We start from the raw sequence: 22,832 nt of genomic DNA, 5'->3' as shown, positions 1-22,832 counted from the left end.
CTCATGTCTGAGTTTCATATAGTAGTATTAACATTTTTTTACTTCTGGTTTGACCCAGCATTTTCTACCTAATCATTTAAACGACCAGCTTAATCAGAACGAGACCTGGGATCTGCTGTCATAAGCTTTCAATCACAACTGCCTAGGGAATCTTCCCTATATATGCACAATGTACCTTAGCAGAAATGCCAGGTTTCACTCACTAGCAGCTCGTCCCATGCATTGAGCCTCTTCTCTCACTCATTAGAACCTCCACATCAATGTATTCATCCTGATCACTGCTTTCATTACAACAAGCCACAGAAGAGAAAAGCCAAATGGTCCAACCAGTAGAAAGAGATCTGAATACATCTCCCTGCATATTGCCTCTCCTTGGCCCATCCATTTTCTCTGTATTTACCAGTATATGTGCTCTGGATTCTGTGTGCATACTTGATGCTTTTTTCACACATTGATCTAAACTAAACTAAAAACTTAACCTTATATATCAGGTCTTCAACCAAAGGAAGCTCGATGCGGTTAACAATTTGACAATTCTTAGGTTTTTCTTGGGGCCTATTACTTTTAGTCATACCACCTCTAACCCATCTGTATATTTTTCACAAGCACCAAAGAAAAGCAAATAATTTGGATTATTTTCAGATGTAAGTATGATAGCTTTTCTTTGTTGAGTGATAGCTTTTCTGTCTCATATTTGGCGTTCCTTTTCTGAATTTATTTGATTTTATTATGTACACTACTTTGGCCTGCTTGCCAGTAAAGGTGGTATAAAAAGTTTGAATTTGAACAAACTTTATGCTACTTAATTATTTAGGGCTTGCTATACCGCTTTGGCTGGCAAGCAGGACTAAGCAGTTTACAAACTAAAAATGTAAATGCACTGCCTAAAAAAAAAATCATACTCTTTAGCCTTAAAATCTCAATCTTCGGGATAGTTTACCCTTGTCATCTCTGCTTTAGTTTAGTGTACTCCATGACAGCCCTCAGCCAGAGGCCACTCACGACAGCTCCTTTCAAAGCCCTGCAATCTTGGTCCTAATTCTGGTCAGTAGGTGTCACCATTACACCCTAGTCATTTATCTATTAACTATCCCAGGGCCTACAAGCACTGAAAATTTTCTTAATTTTGAAAAATACTTCCCTTAGAGTAGTGAGGCTATGTGTTGAAATTACCAGCTCTGAAGAGCTGTGAGGTGTCTCAGTTCTATAAGCCCCTCTATGCTTACCTGAACGTGTACCTCCGGGTAATGCCACAAGGGAGGATGTCTCCAGCAGCTGTCAAGGGAGCAGTGACTCGCATACCAGCTCCCTCTAGCACTACATCATGGGCTGAAGCACGGCGCCCACGCTGGTTCACTTGAAAATCAAAGGACAGCACCTGGCTGTAGCTCAGACGCTGGTCTCCCAGGAATTTAGCTGCAAAGAAAAAGGGGACCCCCAAAAGCAAGAGAAGGAAAGGAATGAAGCCAAAGGCTAAACTGTTGAAAATACTTAAAAGATCTGCGGTTTCTTAGCCCTGAATAAACTTTTGCTTCAAAGGTTGCAAATTTTAAACATTACAAATATATAACGGGGATTATAAACACTTAAAGACAGCACTCCCGAATTATAATTCAAAAAAATAGTGCTGTAAAAATGCTCAAAAAACTAACTAGCAAATAAATAAATATATAAACTAAAGTGATGAATGTGCTCAGACCATCCGAAACTCACCGGTCTTAGAGCAGAGTGACCAATGAACTGGAGGAACCATCACGGCACATATCATTGTCCATAACACCACCAAAATCAAAAACGGAAAGAACATACTAAACGAAGCAGCAAAAGATTAAATATGCACTTTCTGATCAGAGACTATTTAGAGTGGACACTTTATGATTTTCACTGGATGATGCTCACCTCTGACCCCGACAGACACTTTGGGACGGCCTTGGACTTTAAGCCCGTTCGTACTGTTTGGAGTATCTTCAACCCAACAGCATTCAGATAAATACTATATTTAATTTTTCACACACTTTTTGGCTGATTATATAGGCCTAAGTCTCTGATCAGAAAGTGCATATTTAATCTTTTGCTGCTCCGTTTAGTATGTTCTTTCCGATTTTGGTGGTGTTATGGAGAATGATATGTGCCGTGATGGTTCTCCAGTTCATTGGTCACTCTCCTTTCTAAGACCAGTTAGTTTCAGGTGGTCTGAGCACATTCATCACTTTAGTTTATATATTTATTTACTATCTGGTTTTTGAGCATTTTTACAGCACTATTTTTTGAATTAAATTTTAAACATTACCATCAAATGTTAGTGTTTTGTGGTATCAGACTCAGACATACCACCATAGAAGCCAACTTTTCAGAATTATTGGGGGTACTAAACCAAATGGAAATGACCTCTCCCTGAACACAGTCAAGGAGTTTGTTCAACATTGCACCCACAGAGCTGGATCCTATTCCTACCACATTTTCTAGCAAGAACTAAGCTTCAGGTCATGAACCACTATTTATCTATTTAATTTATTTATTTAATTTTCTATACCATTCTCCCAAGGGAGCTCAGAACAGTTTACATGAATTTATTCAGGTACTCAAACACTATTCCCTGTCTGTCCCAGCGGACTTACAATCTATCTAATGTACCTGGGGCAATGGAGGGATTAAGTGACTTGCCCAGGGTCACAAGGAGCAGCATGGGTTTGAACCCACAATCTCAGGGTGCTGAGTCTGTAGCTTTAACCACTGCGCCACACCCTCCCTAAACCTAACACACACAAAAACATCATATTCACTAGCACAAACCCAAGCTCGGGTCATGAACTAGTAACCATACATTCCCCTTTCCCCCCCCCCCCCCCCCCCCCATTTATTCCTATTCAGTCAACAGGTCATGAACTAACCAACCATAAAATACACACTCATACACAATCCACTGGTCCAGTGTGTTGCAAACTTTTTAAGTTGCTGGCACACTAATCTCGGGGCTGCGGCTTGAGGGCACCCGGAAATGCGTGGACGTTGACGCGATGACATCACACGCATACATGACATCATCATGTTGACGTCCATGCATGCGCGGATGTCCTCCAGCCGTGGCCCTAAGCCTCCTATTACCATTGGTGGGGGGTGCTGCATAAGATAGGGTAAGGAGAAGGAGCAGAGGCGCCAGCTGACTGACTACAGGACGTGCCTCTCGTGCTGGTGTCTCGGGGCATACCTGGAATCCTTCAGGGCACACAGTTTGCAATACACTACACTAGTCATACAACTCATATCCCACTAACCCTAACCGAGTTTCCCCACACATATAAGTCTAGATCAGAGCAGCTGGAATTGCAGTGGCAGAAGGAGGACAGAGAGAGTCCCTGAAAGAATGAATACATGAGAGGCCACAGGGTAAAAGAGGGCATGAGAGATGAGCAAGAGAAAGAACAGAGAGAGCAGTGACAAACAGGAAGTGAGAGCAGAGACTGAAAGAGAGAGAGAGAACAAAAGGTTCTTGGCAAAAGAAAAGAAAAAGAGGATCCGGATTTTCAGATAAGTGCTGCTGCTTCTCCGTTCATTTATATATAGATGTGCAAACAGTGCTGTTATGAAACGTATACGTATACTTTGCTATAAGTCTGTGAGGAGGATTTTTTGACAGATGACTGAAGTGACCCCATTTAATAGGCAGTATTGCTCTTTCTGCCATTGAGGGGAATCTGAGGTCTTTTTTCCTCCTTTTAAATGTGTTTCAATAGAGGTTTTTTTTTTTGGTTCAGCACAATTTATGACATTCATATTTTCCTCACTTCTGTAGTTGGTTTTCATCTTGGCAAAGGGAGCAAGAGAAAAGAAGACAGAAAAGAACAAATAAAGAGAATACAGTGAGAGTAACAGAGACTGATGGAAGAGGCAGCAGATAAGAGAAACAGAAAGCGCCTGAAAGCCATCAGGAATTATGTAGTTAGTGCAGTTTAGGGGAATCTTCCCCAGAGGCTATTCAGTCTGCAACTCTTTAATTGACATAAAGGTGTATTGTCCTGTACCAGGTGCAGTGAAGTACACAGGGTCGGCCTGGCTGGCAGTCACGTACACATCGTGGTGGACAGATGACCAGTGCAGAGTTACAGGGAATCCTTGTCTCTGGACTGCTCGCCATCCTTCAGGATCTGTGGAACAACAAGTGAGAACCTGACTTACCCAACAAAAACTAGATTCCTTACTCCATAATCGATCACACCCGGCCCAATATTCAGAAAGCACTTCTATATTTGTCACCATAAAGCTAAATACATATAGATTACAAGTTTCAAGTTTTATTTTAGTTTGATGAATCGCTTATTTAGTTTTACTAAGCGAGATACATTAATAAAAAATATAAGCATATATTTAGACATATCATTTAAAATTTAAAATAATGGGTTAAACCAACAGACTTACAGACTAATCAATACACAAGGTAAAAAGGGACAGAACTACAATTCAATGCTTTAAAATACAAAGGAAAGCCATAAATGGAAAGAACATTAGGAAGGGAAAAGCGAAAACCTGGACGGAAACTAATATAAAATTTGAACATAATTTAAAGATCAAAAGCATCTTTAAAAAGTAAACTTTTTAAGTTATTTTTAAAACGACTCAAATCATTTTCCTCTCTTACATGCTGAGGCAAAGTGTTCCAAAGTTGCGGAGCCATCACTGAAAACATATCATGTCGTCGAGTTCCCTTATTTTAAAAGCATCCTCACATGGGAACGGTAGCATTTAAATGTCTGGAGAGGCCACATTTGAAGAGCACTTCTAGATGGCAAGGGGGCATGGGTAGGGGATCTGTCTGGGCAGGCATAGAATACAGACATGAATTTCCTATTTCACAAGACCTGAGGCGTGTTTGAATGCACTGATGTATGGACCCTCCCTATCCCCCCCAATCTTCACACCTTACCCAATAATAGCCTCTTTGACAGCCAATGCCTCCTGCCCATCCTGAAGGTATCTGCCCCCCCCCCCCATGCCAGCTTTCCCAGTATTACTGAATAAAGGAGGATCCATGCCTAACTGATGCACCAGGTTGTAGTTGGTATATTTGGATGCAGATCCTGGCGCTATGCGTTATTTTATAAAGGGTGACGATCATGGAACACCCCTAAGGATACCATTCAGTGCCAAGTTTTTTCAGTGACAAATTTTGAGCAACATTTACTGAACCCAGCCCTAAAAGCAAAGAAATTATTCAGCACTTTTGTGTATGTATCATTTATAGGCAGAAGCACCAATATTGGGCACCTACACATGCATATACATACTTTGGGGAAATTTATGTGTTAAATCCTCACAGGTCTAGGTTATATCGCTGTTATATGGCGGATCCCTGGTGAAACCATAGCGAAACATGTCGGATCCAGCTGCTCAGTCTGCTAATAAGTACTAAAAGACTTTAACAACCATTGAGATAAGTAAATTTATATTTATATGTTGTAAAAACGGCAATGTAACCTAGACCTGTTAGGATTTAACACATAATTCTCCCCGCTAACAGAGATTACATATAGGGCGAAGGAGTGGTGTTTCTGAGGTCTATAGGTTATGAAAGTATGAAGATTTAATTGAAGAATATTTATCTATTAAAGAACACCAAGAATGGAATTAAATTGAAGAAATTTTTGACTTAGAGTGAAGATATAACATTGCAACGAGTATAGAATGTCAGGTGCAACTCTGGGTAAGAGCGAACAAGAAAAGGACCTGGGTGTACTGATAGATAAGACCCTGAAACCGTCGGCACAATATGCAGCAGCGGCAAAGAAAGCAAATAGAATGTTAGGCATGATAAAGAAAGGAATCACGAGTAGATCAGAGAAAGTTCTAATGCCGCTTTATAGAGCAATGGTCAGACCACACTTGGAATACTGTGTCCAACATTGGTCTCCCAACCTAAAGAAGGATATAAAACTGCTGGAGAGGGTGCAGAGACGAGCAATGAAGCTAATAAAAGGTATGGAGAACTTGGAATACGAGGAACAACTTAAGAGACTGGGATTGTTCTCCCTTGAGAAAAGGAGACTGCGAGGGGATATGATCGAGACTTTCAAAACACTGAAAGGAATCGACAAAATAGAGCAGGAAAAAAAATTATTTACAATGTCCAATGTGACACGGACAAGAGGACATGGACTGAAGCTAAGGGGGAGACAAGTCCAGGACAAATATCAGGAAGTTCTGCTTCACGCAACGAGTGGTGGACACCTGGAATGCTCTCCCAGAGGAGGTTATTGCGGAATCCACCATTCTAGGATTTTAAAGCAAACTAGATGCACATCTCCTTACGAGAGGCATAGAGGGATATGGGTGACTAAAATTACGCCAGGTATATACCTGGCTGTGCCTCCATGTGTGCGGATCGTCAGACTTGATAGACCGAAGGTCTGATCTGGAGATGGCAGTTCTTATGTTCTTAATAAGTTAAGGTTCTAAGTATAGTATTAATTTTCAGAGGCCATTGTTGGGGAAACTTAAGGCATACATACTTTGGGACATCCACATGTATTGGGGTATTTCAGTGGTTTTTATTAAAAATGTAGCACCACTGAATGCACAAATAAATTGAAACATCTAGATCAGTCTCTCTCAAACTATTTTAGCTCCAGCACACTAAAAGGAGCAAATGTTTTTCGTGGCACATTATAAATTGAAATTATAATATTACAAAACCAACAAAAATTAAATGTGAGAGCTATTTATTTAAAGTTCTTTAAGCTATGTATGGGTAACTGTAACAATGGTGAAACTAAAGCAGATAGAACTGCTAATCAATGCATTGGATGAGTTTGTTTTTGAGTGCACATTAACTCAAAACACAGCTCGATAGTCAACAAGCAAACATGCATTTCATTATCCACCATCCGCAGTCGTTCTCTTTTTTTTTTTTTTTTATTTCTGTAAGAGCTGAAAATCCAAGTACACAAAGATAAGAAGGTCCAAACTGTAACAAAGCCTGGATTGCTTTGTTGCTCAAGTTAGGATAACTACTGCATAAAAAATAAAATTACTTGTCGTTAGTTTTCAAGGACCAATCATGTCACAGAATGATTCTTGTCTGGGCGGTTTTATCCTTACGCTCAGATGCTCATAACATTGACAGACTCTTGCATATGTGACGTACATGTCATTTATTCTACTGTATACGTATGAAGGGGATTTTTAAAAATAAAGTAATATTCTGGAATCTCTCGTGGCACACCACTGTGCCAAGGCACACAGTTTGAGAGACACTATTCTAGAGCATTCTTTGCTCTGCTTAAAGAAGAAAGAAAGAGGAATAAAGTATAAGCCATAAATAAGAGCAAATTATTTCCTTGTTCAAAATTTCATCAGACTTTCTTGCTCAATTTATTATCAATATTTCTTTAAGCAGTAATCTTGTAACTGATGAAGGCCAGGGAAGCAGGTAATCATTGACTGCGTCAACCTGCGAATGAGATAGCACGCAGACGCAGTCAGAAAGAGCTTATGGTATTTGCATCAGCTCCCTCCAGGACAGGTTAAGGCAGTTTCTGTTTTTAACTAGTGATTAAATGACACACAGAGGATTCTCCTCTTACTTTTCAAGGCTATATTTTTTTCCCCTTTCAGAGAAACTGTTGCTGGCAGCACTAAAGAAAAAACAGTTCTTGCACTTTTGCTTATCAAGCAATGTAAAGACTGAATGGTTTCCACTAGCATCAGCCTAAATTGCAACCAAGTACCTGCTCTTTCCCCGTATGTGCTCAGCTGGAGTTGGATAACATCACGTCTACAACAGCTGAGACTGAAAGACCCAGTGGGTCTTGCCAGGTGCTGGAAGAGGTTTGCAGGACTGAACCATGAGACAAACACAAACCTCTGAAAGTGAATCTACAGATTTCTAGCACATGATACCTTTTGGGAAGGAGGCGGTGATCCTGTGCATGCTGTAATTGCCAGCGCTGTTACACGAGGATGAGTGCCCGTAACAGAAACACTGAGTGCAGCCATTGGGATTTCCTGCATCCAGATTATAGAAACCTGGCTTGCATCTGTGAAGCAGAAAGAGCAGTCAGCATCATGGATACACTATATTACAACAGGCTAAAATAGAAATACTGCACTGTATAAGACAAATCCCATGATTTCAGAGTTCCTGTCCCAAAGAGCTCATGGGCTACATTGAAGTGAGGTTAAGCGATTTGCTATTTCTTTCACAATCATGCTTGGGAGAAGCGCAAGGATGAGGATGTGTTAAATGATGGTGAAATTCCAGTCTTTGCAGTGTGCTTCTCTAGCAAGCTAGCTTGACGAATCTCGATGCAATGCCAGCTCAAGTTTATTTAGAATTTGATAAAATCACTTTTTCAAAATTTCAAAGCGATGTACAATAAAAATAAGGGAGACAAACAATTTAATAAGGGAAACACCGACTTACTTCAAACGAGAGGAAAGTAATGGGAAGAACTACAATCAATATAGGAAAGGGAACGAAGAAGGGATTAAAACATAAGGGTATTGTGTTGATGGTGCCTTGCCTGCGTTAAGTGTTGATGTCCGACTAAAAGTGGGATGAATTATTCAGAAGCGTCCCTGAATAGGTAACTTTTTCATTTCCCTTTGAACTTGTCAGAAATCATGAGGCCTTATTTTGATTGCACAGATTAGAAGTGGCAAATGTGGCATTACCACTCCAGTTACCATCTGGACGCTGGCTCGGCTTCATGACTCCTCCACCCCACTGCCACTGGGAATGCTATTCAGAATCCATGCATACCCTCCTGCGTCTTGATGACTCAGGAAGAAGGGTTTATAACTACTTTGCAGCACGTGCACAGAATTGTCCCATGACAGAACTGTCCATAAGGCACCCATGAGAAGAGCTGTATAAGCAGATAAGACTAATTTCAAATTAAGCTGTTGAAACTGTCACTCGAATGTGTCCGGGATGTGCATTATAAAAAGACCTGGATGTCAGCTATTTCTTTAGCTGGCCCAAAATTGTGGAATGCTTTGAATGGACCATTAAGATTATGTTCTAACTTTGTAACATTCAAAAAACTATCGAAAACTCACTTTATTTGTAAAAGGAATTCCTGCTTTGATGTACTTTTCCTAGGATCTTGTTACTTGCTGAATTTATTTTATTTCCTGAATTTATTTTTTACTGAATTTGTATTTTAGTATGTTTTTAGTTGAATTTGTATTTTTGTAGGTCTCATTTTATGCATGTTCATTTGTTTTTTTTTGTTTTTTTTTTTTTAAATCTTTATTCATTTTAAAGCCATAAATAAGTGCAACATATTATACAATCATTTACACTTTAACAGCACTTAAATTCAATCAGAAATATATTCTATGACAAATACATATATCATCCCCCCCTTTTACTTATCCAAAAATTTGCACTCAAAATTTTTAAAAAATCTTCCCACCCTGGACGTGTATTATCAAAAGGGGAAAATCAACAATCACTCCTTACAAAATTTGGTCAATGGCTCTCAAATATCCATAAATTTCCTATAATGTCCCTGTTGTATGGCCACCATACGTTCCATTTTAAAAGTGTGACGCCAAAAAGTATAATTTAATTGATCCCATAGTTCCTCAAAATAAGTTATATGGCAACCCTGTATGTTCATTTGTAATCCACCTAGTTGATAGGCGGAATAGAAATTATTAAAAGAAATAAATCTAGGCTGTAGAGAGGAGAGAAGCAGCTACAGGCAGCGTCTTCACCACTCCTCTACACTTGCTCCAACACGTCTCCAGTCCCAGACCCACTTTCTTTACTTCACCTGTGGCTCAGCCCGTCTGCTCTAGGAGGGGCCATTACCTGGCTCTTTAAATTTTGGAACAATCTCAACTAAATGTACGTTGTAGATAGTTAAAGTAGGGGTTCATTCACACAAAAAATCACAAAAACAGGACAGTTGACAAAATCATAAATAAACGGAGAAAAATAAACCTCAATTGTGGGTCGCCAGGACTACACAAGTACCTAAGCTCACCACCTCATCACGGGTTTATAAAAAAAACTCCGTACAGTTATAAATTACTTTCATACTTCAGCATCTCTTTAGAAGAATAGTTTTCAGAAAATTCTCAAAGGATTTGAAATTCAACGTCCTATAATTTTCTATAAGTGAGACAGCCCCAAACTAACTATATATATGGCAATCAGCTACAGCTGTAGATAAATTCTAAACAACGTCTAGTAGCGTGGCTAAACACTTTTGCATCTTAGCGTGTATAAGAGAGTCAAACACTCATCTGAAGAAACATCTTCGTCCCGATAGAAAAGATCTTCTATTTCGCCTGCAAGCAGGCTACTTCAGGGGATTCGTTAACAAAGTTGTCTCCACGCTGTCAGCTGTCAGCTACTAGACGTTGTTTAGAATTTATCTACAGCTGTAGCTGATTGCCATATATATAGTTAGTTTGGGGCTGTCTCACTTACTTATAGAAAATTATAGGACGTTGAATTTCAAATCCTTTGAGAATTTTCTGAAAACTATTCTTCTAAAGAGATGCTGAAGTATGAAAGTAATTTATAACTGTACGGAGTTTTTTTATAAACCCGTGATGAGGTGGTGAGCTTAGGTACTTGTGTAGTCCTGGCGACCCACAATTGAGGTTTATTTTTCTCCGTTTATTTATGATTTTGTCAACTGTCCTGTTTTTGTGATTTTTTGTGTGAATGAACCCCTACTTTAACTATCTACAACGTACATTTAGTTGAGATTGTTCTTTATAGAATACGATTGTACCTTTATTACATTTGGTTAATTCTTTAAATTTTGGGCAAGGTTTTTGTAGCCATGTCATAGGCCAGATCTGCCATACATCAGATAGTGCAAAATTTGAAGCCCCCATCCAGGACCTGCCAGACATGGTCAAGTTCAGGGTTCTTTTTTTTAAATTATTATTAAAATGTACAGTTTATTAAAGTGCATTGCTACTTTAGAACATGTTAAGGACATTAATGGCCATTATTCATAAATAGGTCTTACTGCATTAAATGGGCAAATGTGTATATAATTACCACATTGTAGTAAGATTATTATTTCCTATTAAAATTGCTGTTTTTGATAGTAAATGTACTAATGCTTTGTTTTTCTGTACTTTTCTATACATGTTCTGCTTTGGTAACTATTTATATGATTAACAAAGATATAATAAACTGTGGATTGAAGACAAAGTTTTATTTTATTTTTCTTTCCAGCTTACGATTTATCTTTAATCTTATCTATTGTTTTGCCTTTTGTCTTTGTTTTGTTCTATTTCTATCATTTAAATTTCTCCAGAATTCTACTGTTCAACGGCTCCCCCTTCTGCTTCTATTCCTTTCTCTCCTCTCTTCTACCTTCCAAAGTATTTAGATCAATGCTGTCTTGTTAAAATGTTTATTTTCTTTTTATTTTCCCTCTAACTCTACTTCCCACTTCTCTATTACCCTCCAGGTACTTTAGTTAGATTGTGAGCCTTCGGGACAGTAAGGGAATTTTTCAAGTCCCTTTCTTATTTCTAATCTTAATGTATATTTTCTGTAAACCGCTTAGAACCTAACGGATGGAGCGGTATATAAGAAATAAATTACATTACATTACATAATAGTAGCACTTTCTAGTATTCTAATTTCTAATATCCTGTTTATGAAGAACTTTACTAGAGAGCTTAATTAGACATTATTTACTCATTATTTACTAAGCTGTTAATGTGTGCTACTACTAACAATTTTCACAGTCTCTCTTTTTATTTCTGGATAAATCATCCTTTGTACTATGTGTTCCATATCTCCTTTCTCCCATTCTCTCCAAATGTGGATACTGATGTGACAATGTCTAACTTATCTTCTTCATTTGTGCCTCAAGATTTAGAGAATGACACAGGGACAAACTTTCCCCATCCCCGCATGAACTCAATTTCCCCGTCCCATCCCCGTTAGTTCTGTCTCTGTCCCTGCTCCATTCCTGTAAGCTCAGCCTTAACTGCACAAGCCTCAAACACTTATGATTTTAAAGTGTTTGAGGCTTGTGCAGATGAGGACGGAGCTTGCAGGGATGGGGCAGGGACAGGAAAAGAACTCATGGGACAGGACAGGAAAATGAGTTCCTGCGGGGACGGGGAAAAATTTGTCCCCGTGCCATTCTCTAGTCAAATTAAAGGTCCCTAATCCACGGTATTGGAAAGGGCCTCCAGAGAGGTGAAGGTCACCTTGGAGCAGCTGCAAGTTGGGCTCCTTTTTTCATGGGTAGAAATTGCACCACAGTCCCTCATTATAAAGGCAATTTTATACTAAGTTCATGCAACTGTGAACATCTTGCACATGGAAGTACACAGAAAGTGCCACCTAGAGGTATAAGTGCTACATAGCATGTTACTGCAAACGACACTTACCTCTGGGCAGAACGTGGGAGGGATGTGAGTAGGGCTGCCACTTACACATGTCGCTTACAGAATACAATAAGTTCCAAGCAATACTTGTCGCTATTAGACACATCCATTTGCTGTCTAACTGGGCACAGCTATGTTTTAGCACGCCAATGTGGGCTTCCACTAGTATTCCATCACGGAATCAAGGGACCTAGATGTTGTCGTAGAAAGATGCTCCCGCCTAGCACTGGAGCACCCAAGAGTTGTCTACACTTCTCTTATCAACTATCCTGACTGAACTATGTCTTTTCCTATCTTTTTATTTATATCTGTTATGTAAACCACTTAGATATGTTCTTATATGAAAGGCAGTGTATTAAAAATCAAAGTGCAGTATTTTATTTATTTATTTATTTATTCAATTTTCTATACCATTCTCCCAGGAGAACTCAGAATGGTTTACATGAGTTTATTCAGGTACTCAAGCATTTTTCCCTATCTGTCTTGGCAGGCTCACAATCTATCTAATGTACCTGGGGCATTGGGGGGATTAAGTGACTTGCCCAGTGTCACAAGGAGCAGCTTAGGTTTGAACCCACAACCTCAGGGTGCTGAGGCTGTAGCTTTAACCACTGCGCCACTCTCCCCCTAAGTGTTTCTGTCATCTCCTTGTTGTAAGGTCATGGATTTGATATACCAGAAATTTACATATATGCAGGTACTTTCTCTGTCCCTAGTGGGCTCAAAATCTACACTGTTGTATCTGGGGCAATGGAGGGTTAAGTGGCTTGCCCAGGGTCACAAAGAGCTACAGAGGGAACTGAATCCAACTCAAAACTTCACAGACCACAGCAGTGGCGTACCTAGGGGGGGGGCGGGGGGGGCGGGCCGCCCCGGGTGCCAGCCCTAAGGGGGTGTTCCCGGCCTTGCCGTTCAGTCCCCCGCCACCCCCGAAGGACCGCTCGCCCCACTGACCTTCCTGCACCACCTGTGAAGCAGCCCGCAGCAGGATCGCGAAGTCAGCGTCAGCATCCCTGCGCTGCTTCCTGCGCCGCGATCCCGCCCCTCCTCTGACGTCAGAGGAGGGGCGGGACCGTGGCGCAGGAAGCAGCGCAGGGATCGCTGACGCTGACTTCGCGATCCTGCTGCGGCTGCTTCATAGGTGGTGCGGGGAGGCCAGGGGGGCGAGCAGTCCTTCGGGGTGGGTCGGGGCATCAGGCCTTCAGGGTGGGGCGGGCGGGCAGGCAAGCAGGCTTTCAAGGGGGAGGGGGGTGACAGGCAGGCAGGCAGGCCTTCAAGGGGGGACAGGCCTTCGGGGGGGGGTGCAGACCTTCAAGGGGTGCAGGCCTTCAAGGGGGGCAGGCAGGCCTTCAGGGGGGTGCAGGCCTTCGGGGGGGGTGTAGGCCTTTGGGGGGGTGCAGACCTTCAAGGGGGGGAACAGGCCTTCAGGGGGGGTGCAGGCCTTCAGGGGGGTGCAGGCCTTCAGGGGGGGTGCAGGCCTTCAGGAGGTACAGGCCTTCAGGAGGTACAGACCTTCGGGGGGGTGCAGGCCTTCAGGGGGGTGCAGGCCTTCAGGGGGGTGCAGTGCAGGCCTTCGGGGTGGGTGCAGGCATTCGTGGTGGGTGCAGGCCTTCGGGATGGGTGCAGGCCTTCAGGGGGGGACAGACCTTCGGGTGGGGGGTACAATCCTTCGGGGAGGGTGCAGGCCTTTAGGGGTGGGGTTTAGGCCTTCAGAGGGTGACAGACCTTCGGGTGGGAGGTAAAGTCCTTCGGGGGGGTGCAGGCCTTCAGGGGTGGGGTGTAGCCCTTCGGAGGGGGGACAGACCTTCGGGGGAGGGGGGTCCTGGTGTAAAAGTACACAGAGGGAGAGAGGGAAGAGGGGGTTCAAAGATACGTGCATATGCCAGACTTTGGGGGTTAGAAATAATGGGTCTAAAAACAGAAGAGTGGGAGAGAGATGGTGCATAATGGGATTTAGGGAGGGAAAGAACAGAAAGGGAGAGAACTTGGAAACAGGGGATGGTGTGGAGGGGGGATAGAGATACTGGATAGGAGGATAGTTGGGAACAGAAAGGGAGAGATGGTGGATCCTGGGGTGGTGGGGAGTTGAGAAAAGGTGAATCTGTGGATGGAGACAAAAAAAAGGAAAGATGCCAGATCTCCGGGAGAGGGAAGGGAAACGGAAGGGGAGGACAGAGATGGCAGACGGATGGTTAGCACGGAGAAAGGAGACCCTGGCAAGCAAGACAACAAGAGCCTGGGACCAACAAGATTTGAATATTAACCAGAGAACAAAAGGTAGAAAAAATAATTTTATTTTCTGTTTTGTGATTACAATATGTTAGATTTGAAAAGTGTACATGAGACAGCTTGAAATGGGAACTTTTCTATTTTTGTGAATGGCAAGGCTGAGTTCAGTTAAAATATATGCTTTATAAGAAAATATAATAATGTGTTTTATAAAGTTTATAAGCATTGCTGGCATACTCGGTGAGGTGTTCCTAGTGTTGGTGGTGGTGGTAGCATGTCAGTGTGTTGAGAGGAAGAGGTAGTCTGGGAAATTCTGCTGAGCAAACTCTGGGCCCATTTCCACCCCCAGTTAGTCCACTCCACTCAACTGGTTCACACACTGAGTGGGTCTTTGGGTGTTATTTCTGGGTAGAACATAAGAACATAAGAACATAAGACTTGCCTCTGTCGGGTCAGACCGGAGGTCCATCGTGCCCGGCAGTCCGCTCACGCGGCGGCCCCTCAGGTCCAGGACCTGATAGTGCTCCTACCCTAAAACTCAGATATGCTTTTCGCTTTTGTCCTGTAGTGTAACCTTCTATCTATACCCTGTAATCCCCTTCTCTTTCAGGAAGTCATCCAGTCCCTTTTTGAAACCCAGTATTGTACTCTGTCCTATTACCTCCTTTGGAAGCGTGTTCCAGGTGTCCACCACCCTCTGAGTGAAGAAAAACTTCCTTGCATTCGTTTTGAATCTGTCCCCTCTCAGTTTTTCTGAGTGACCTCTTGTTTTTGTTGTCCCCGCTAGTCTGAAGAATCTGTCCCTATCCACCCTCTCTATGCCTTTCATGATTGTTTTAGAATCTCTTCCAGTGGTTTGTCAGTATCTCCTTCTGGTCCAAGGAAGGAAACTTTGTCAACCTTAGCATTGACCTTCAGAATATGTTTGTAACAGCGCTGCTTGTGTGGCATTAGGCTATGTAGTGATCGAAAGAAAAAAACAGACCTTTGCACATTTTTGCACTATATGGTGGGTGTATGAGGAGATTCATTTCCTGCACAGTTAAGTCCGTGTGAAGTTACCTTGTGCTGTATTTGACATCTAGCAAGGTCTCTGTTTGGAAGGAAAGATCTAAGCTTAAAAATGAAGTGGCCAGAAGTTATGTTAAAAGTAGATAGCGTAGCTGGTTTTAAGAAAGGTTTGGACAAATTCCTGGAGGAAAAGTCCATTGTCTGTTATTAAGACATGGGGGAAGCGTCTGCTTGCCCTGGATTGGTGCACTCAGCAGCAACAACTACTAGTTTTGGCTGGCTCTTTCCCCGCATTTCTCCTCTCTTCCCCACGATTTAATATCCAGTTCAGGCAGTAAGTAAATACATCGGCAGGGTGGGTCTGGTAAGTCTTGGGGGCTGGGGATGGAAGGTGAGAATCAGTTCTGTAGGCTATCAGAAATTTGCTTAATTATCTACTCACACAGAAAAGCAGTAAAGTCAATAGGTTCTCTGAGTGGGAACAACCTGTTTGATCTTGCACTCTTGTGATTGACCAATTGTTTATCACTGTTTAATTTATCACATTGATTAATTTGAGCATACCTGAGGTGTCCTATGATGGTGTGCACTGCAGGCAGAGGGTGATTAACCTGTGCCTTATTGTGTAAAGCGCTGGAGAATTCTCTCCTCTCGCTTACCTCTCACGCTGAGGACACCCTGCTTTAGTATAATCATTTATATGATTTATCTTATAAACATTATTACGTGGTCTTTTCCTCAAGTGTTGAGACATCAGGTTGTTCCCACTTGGAGAACCTATTGACTTTTACTGCTTTTCTGCTTTTACTGCTTTAACATTTTTGCTATTCAGTATACCTAAACTATTATTCAGTAGAAAAATTTGGTTTGTTCAATCAAATCCTGTGTGGACATTGGACTTCTATGAGTGAATGTTCTGCTTGATTGAACAAACTAAATTTTTTCTACTGAATAATAGTCTAGGTACAATGAAAGTAAATAGCAAAAATGTTTGAGTAGATAATTAAGGAAATCTTTTTCATATTGCTTGCTTATGGACTGGGAAAAAAGACTGTTCAAGCAAATGTCTCCAGAACTGCTTTAGAGGAAAAATGTGATTTTTTTTTTTTAAGTACTTTGTGAAATTTATTGTTGTTGTGAAATTTATTGTTGTACTTTGTTTAAACTTAAAAAGCTGTGTCATTAACAGTGAATCGAATCGAAAAATCGATTCAACAGGGTGAATCGAATCGAATGAAATATTTTTCTCTGAATCGGGCAGCACTATTGGCTACCATGAGAATGGGCTACTGGGCATGATGGACCATTGGTGTGACCCAGTTAGGCTATTCTTATGTTATGTTCTCATCTGTAGGGGCCTTTATTTTCACTTCTTATTTTAATGTATTTTTTTCCTGGGAACTTATCAGTGTTTTTTTATAATGGGAACAAAAATGGAAGAGAATTATTGTGTGTGGAATGGGGGGGTAACTAATTTCTTCAGCTAAATAATTCAATCCACTTCAAACAGACATAGGAGAACTCATGCACCATTCACACACCCTCCAACCAAAAACGTCAAAAGAAAAAAACTGTTTGACAACCTCCTAGCCATTCGAGCTGCAACACTTGACCCCCAACTCTACAACCTATTGACCTCGACCACAAACTACAAAACCTTCAAAAAAGAAATAAAAACCCTTCTATTCAAAAAACACATAAAACCGAACTAACATAATCAGAACTGTCCCAAGCATCACCTGCAACTACTCCATATGTACTTCTGATGTCATGACAATTCAGACATAATTTATGTTATGTTATGTTTGGAATAATAGTTAGAAACATAGAAACATAGAAATAGACGGCAGATAAGGGCCACGGCCCATCTAGTCTGCCCACCCTAATGACCCTCCCCTACCTTTCTCTGTGAATAGATCCCACGTGTCTATCCCATTTGGCCTTAAAATCAGGCACACTGCTGGCCTCAATCACCTGTAGTGGAAGACTATTCCAGCGATCAACCACTCTTTCAGTGAAAAAGAATTTCCTGGTGTCACCTCGCAGTTTCCCGCCCCTGATTTTCCACGGATGCCCTCTTGTTGTCGTGGGACCCTTGAAAAAGAAGATATCTTCCTCCGCCTTGATGCGGCCCGTAAGATACTTGAACGTCTCGATCATGTCTCCCCTCTCTCTGCGCTCCTCGAGCGAGTATAGCTGTAATTTGTCAAGCCGTTCTTCATATGGAAGATCCTTGAGTCCCGAGACCATCCGGGTGGCCATTCTCTGCACCGACTCCAGTCTCAGCACATCCTTGCGATAATGTGGCCTCCAAAATTGCACACAGTATTCCAGGTGGGGCCTCACCATGGATCTATACAATGGCATAATGACTTCCTCCTTACGGCTGACGAAACCCCTTCGTATGCAACCCATTATTTGTCTTGCCTTGGATGAAGCCTGCTCCACTTGATTGGCAGACTTCATGTCCTCACTGACGATTACCCCCAAGTCTCGTTCTGCTACCGTTTTTGCTAGGATCTCGCCATTAAGGGTATAAGACTTGCATGGATTTTGGCTGCCCAGGTGCATAATTTTTTATTTTTTGGCATTGAAGTTGAGTTGCCATGTCCTAGACCAGCGCTCCATACATATATGAGGTTCAATAAAAGAAAATTTTCACTGCCTGTTTCTATTCTGACCATTTATTCCATTTCATGGTTATTGCAAAAAAAAAAAAAAAAAAATTTTTACATGGGGGGGGGGGGAGGGTGTCAAAAAATGATGGGCCCCGGGTGCCACATACCCTAGGTACGCCACTGGACCACAGAGAGAGCTGCAGAAAAAAAATTTAAACTGTAAATATTTTTTTTCAAATAAGGAGGAAAAAAGCCTTGGAACCCTGTCAGGAGTGCACCTGGCTAGAAAAGGTAATAGCTTCACAGGCTCAAAAAAACAAACCCAAACAAACAATCCTCCTTATCTTCGTGTCATGCAAAATCAGTCTCTTACAACTGCCTCAATTGACTTCTTGAAGTTCATTGAATGCAAAAAATTTACTGTTCCACTCATGTGTGCATGGGGATTCTAAGTTAAAAGCAGCTAAAACTGTAGCATTCTCTTTTTGATCTTTTTTCACTCAAGAGCAATGCTATTGAAACACCTTTTTTTTTTTTTTAAAGCACTATAGCAAAGTTGATTCTATCAAGAAAATGAATGATCACTTTGCCTGACCCTTAGCCTTATCCTGTTCTCCTGAACCCTCATCCAGAAAATCACCTGAGCCACCCGACAGGTCTCCTTTTAACGATCTGTGCCTTTCCCCCTAACTCTTTGCTGGTCATAGCCCAACTTCCGTACAAATTACACTGCAAGCTTTATTGGCTTTCAAGTTTGCTGCTCTACACCAGCCCTCTGGCTATGGCTGTGACAGCAAACAAGCAAGCAGAGGTAGAGGGATTGCTCAATTCTATTCAGCAAGGGTAGATCAAGTAGTTTTTAAACAGATTCACTAGGGTTCACTTCATCAGACAGCAGTAGTGGAGTCTGGAAAAAAGTAATCTTAAAGAAAGGGGAGAAAGAGAAATCTCCCTACAGAGCCATATCCCACTCTCCACCATTTGGTCTTTGGAAAACATTATCAGAGGTCCACTGGATTCAACCCTTGCAGAGCTGGAAACCAGAGGGATAAAATCTATGATTCTGAATAGATATGGTGCAAGGCTGGTGGGTACTCTACCTACCCTATAATGTGGTGATCAGATACATCTTCAACCTTATAGGCCACTTCAATTAACTGTCAGGCTCCCTAGCCTACAGCCCCACCACCACCATTTTAAACTCAAGAATCATGATCCTCACACACACATTCTACAAAAAAAAAAAAAAAAAGGAGAGAGATTAAAGAACATAAGAATAGCCTTACTGGGTCAGACCAATGGTCCATCTAGCCCAGTATCCCGTCTTTGCGGAGGCCAATCGAAGTCACAAGTACCTGGCAAAAACCCAAATAGAAGCAGCATTCCATGCTATCGATCCAGGGCAAGCAGTGGTTTCCCCCATGTCTGTCTCTAGCAGGAACTTGTCCAAACATTTTTTTAAACCAGCGACATTAACCGCTCTTACCATGTCCTCTGGCAACGCGTTTCAGAGCTTAACTATTTTCTGAGTGAAAAAATATTTCCTCCTATTGGTTTTAAAAGCTTTACTCTGTAACTTCATCGATCCACATGTACCCATTCTACACCACTCAGGATTTTGTAGACTTCAAGCATATCTCCCCTAAGCTGTCTCTTTTCCAAGCTGAAGAACCCTAACCTCTTTAGTCTTTCCTCATACGAGAGGAGTTCCATCTCTTTATCATCTTGGACACGCTTCTTTTATGAGATAAGGACACTATATCTTTTATGAGATAAGGAGACCAGAACTAAATGCAATACTCAAGGTGAGGTCACACCATTGAGTGATACAGAGGCATTATAACATTCTTAGTCTTGTTAACCATCCCTTTTCTAATAATTCCTAGCATCCTGCTTGCTTTCTTGGCTGCTGTCGCACACTGGGCAGAAAGCTTCAGTATTGTCTACGAAGACATTTATATATCCTTTTCTTGAGCGCTGACCCCCAAGGTGGTCCCTAGCATCTGATAACTATGATTTGGATTATTCTTCCCAATGTGCATCACTTTGCATTTGTCCACATTAAATTTCATCTGCCACTTGGACGCCCATTCTTCCAATTTTCTAAGGTCTTCCTGCAGTTTTTCACAGTCTGAATGCATTTTAACAACTTTAAACAGTTTAGTGTCATCTGCAAATTTATCCATCTCGCTCGTCATTCCAATTTCCAGATCATTTATAAATAAGTTAAATAGCACAGATCCTTGTGGCATACTACTTTTTACCCTCCTCCACTAAAAAAAAATAGTCATTGAACCCTACCCTCGGTTTTCTGTCCAATAGTCACAATTGAACATTGCCTCCTATTCCATGACTCTCTAGTTTTCTCAGGAGCCTCTCATGAGGAACTTTGTCAAAAGTCTTTTGGAAATCTATTCACACTACATCAACCGGGTCACCTTTATCTACATGTTTATTCACATCTTCAAAGAAGTCAAGTACATTGGTGAGGCAAGACCTCCCTCAGCTGAACCCATGCTGACTCTGTCTCATTTAATCATGTTTGTCTATATGTTCCACAATTTTATTTTTTATAATTCTTTCACTATTTTGCCTGGCACTGAGGTAAGGCTTATCGGTCTATAATTTCCCAAATCTCCCCTGGAACCCTTTTTAAAAATTGGTGTAACATTGGCCACCCTCCAATCTTCAAGTACTATAGACGATTTTAATGACAGGTTACAGATCACTAACAGCAGATCAGCAATTTCACATTCGAGTTCTTTCAGTACCCTGGGATTTATATCAGCCGGTCCAGGTGATTTATCACTCTTTAAGTTGTCAATTTGGCTTACATAGAAACATAGAAATAGACGGCAGATAAGGGCCCACGGCCCATCTAGTCTGCCCACCTTAATGTCCCTCCCCTACCTTTGCCCTGTGAATAGATCCCATGTGCCGATCCCATTTGGCCTTAAAATCAGGCACGCTGCTGGCCTCAATCACCTGTAGTGGAAGACTATTCCAGCGATCAACCACTCTTTCAGTGAAAAAGAGTTTCCTGGTGTCACCTCGTAGTTTCCCGCCCCTGATTTTCAACGGATGCCCTCTTGTTGTTGTGGGACCCTTGAAAAAGAAGATATCTTCCTCTGCCTCGATGCGGCCCGTAAGATACTTGAACGTCTCGATCATGTCCCCCCTCTCTCTGCGCTCCTCGAGCGAGTATAGCTGTAATTTGTCAAGCCGTTTTTCGTATGGTAGATCCTTGAGTCCCGAGACCATCCGGGTGGCCATTCTTTGCACCGACTCCAGTCTCAGCACATCCTTGCGATAATGCGGCCTCCAGAATTGCACACAGTATTCCAGGTGGGGCCTCACCATGGATCTATACAATGGCATAATGACTTCCGCCTTACGACTGACGAAACCCCTTCGTATGCAGCCCATGATTTGTCTTGCCTTGGACGAAGCCTGCTCCACTTGATTGGCAGACTTCATGTCCTCACTGACGATTACCCCCAAGTCTCGTTCTGCTACCGTTTTTGCTAGGATCTCGCCATTAAGGGTATAAGACTTGCATGGATTCTGGCTGCCCAGGTGCATAACTTTGCATTTTTTGGCATTGAAGTTGAGTTGCCATGTCCTAGACCATCGCTCCAGTAGGAGTAGGTCGTGCATCATGTTGTCGTGCACTGAATCTTCGTCTGTTGTGCATTTGCCCACTACATTACTCAGTTTGGCGTCATCGGCGAATAATGTTATTTTACCTCGAAGCCCTTCTGCCAAGTCTCTTATAAAGATGTTGAATAGGATTGGGCCCAAGACTGAGCCCTGTGGTACTCCACTAATCACCTCCGTCATTTCGGAGGGGGTGCCGTTCACCACCACCCTTTGGAGCCTACCTCCAAGCCAGCTCCCAACCCATTTCGTCAATGTGTTACCTAATCCTATAGAACTCATCTTGCTCAGTAACCTGCGGTGTGGTACGCTATCGAATGCTTTGCTAAAGTCCAGGTACACGATGTCCAGGGACTCCCCAATATCCAGCTTCCCCGTTACCCAGTCAAAGAAGCTGATCAGGTTGGATATCTTTCAGGTTCACTGGGATGTCTTTCAATTCCTCCACCTCATCCCTCTTGAAAATTATTTCCGGTTCAGGTATTTTTCTTACATCTTCTTCCGTAGACCAAAGCAAAGAATTCATTCAGTCTCTGCTTTTGGTTATACCACAGAAAGGCAATATATTTAAAAAATATTTTCTTGGCCAGTAACAACTCTGCCCTCTTCCTCTCATTCCAAGTATTATTTGGGCCCATTCTCTGTAATTAACTACACCCAAAATCAAAGATTATAGGACAGCTATGACCTACCAAGGTCAAACAGTGTTAGTCAAGATGTGATGAACTCAAATTTCACTGTAATGGATCTTGGAGTTTTAAATACAATTCCAGCAATATTGAGTCAGAAGATCTGTATTGTAATCTGAATAATTTAGAAAGAATAGAAAATCCCTGAATCGCCTCCAGTTTGGATAGGCTCTGAACCTAATCTACTGTAAAGCAACTGTACCACTGCTGCTATTATCACTTATTCGTATACTGTTTCTAGACATATAGACAT

At 41.8% G+C, this 22,832-nt stretch overlaps 1 protein-coding gene across 1 annotated transcript in view; it reads right to left on the bottom strand.

Annotated features, from left to right (window-relative positions):
• LAMC2 (laminin subunit gamma 2) overlaps positions 1–22,832 on the bottom strand; it is a 98,097-nt gene that overhangs the window by 54,718 nt on the left and 20,547 nt on the right. The window contains exons 5-7 of the mRNA XM_033917177.1: positions 7,894–8,030; positions 4,023–4,145; positions 1,227–1,416 (exon numbers count right to left, since the gene is read on the bottom strand). Of these exons, the coding sequence (XP_033773068.1) occupies positions 1,227–1,416; positions 4,023–4,145; positions 7,894–8,030 (450 nt within the window). The remainder of the gene's footprint in view (positions 1–1,226; positions 1,417–4,022; positions 4,146–7,893; positions 8,031–22,832) is intronic.

Source organism: Geotrypetes seraphini, chromosome 12, assembly GCF_902459505.1.
Source record: "Geotrypetes seraphini chromosome 12, aGeoSer1.1, whole genome shotgun sequence".
Classification (NCBI taxonomy): domain Eukaryota; kingdom Metazoa; phylum Chordata; class Amphibia; order Gymnophiona; family Dermophiidae; genus Geotrypetes; species Geotrypetes seraphini.
The sequence above is the reverse complement of the archived record's forward strand: the minus strand, read 5'-3'. Positions and strand labels throughout refer to the sequence as shown.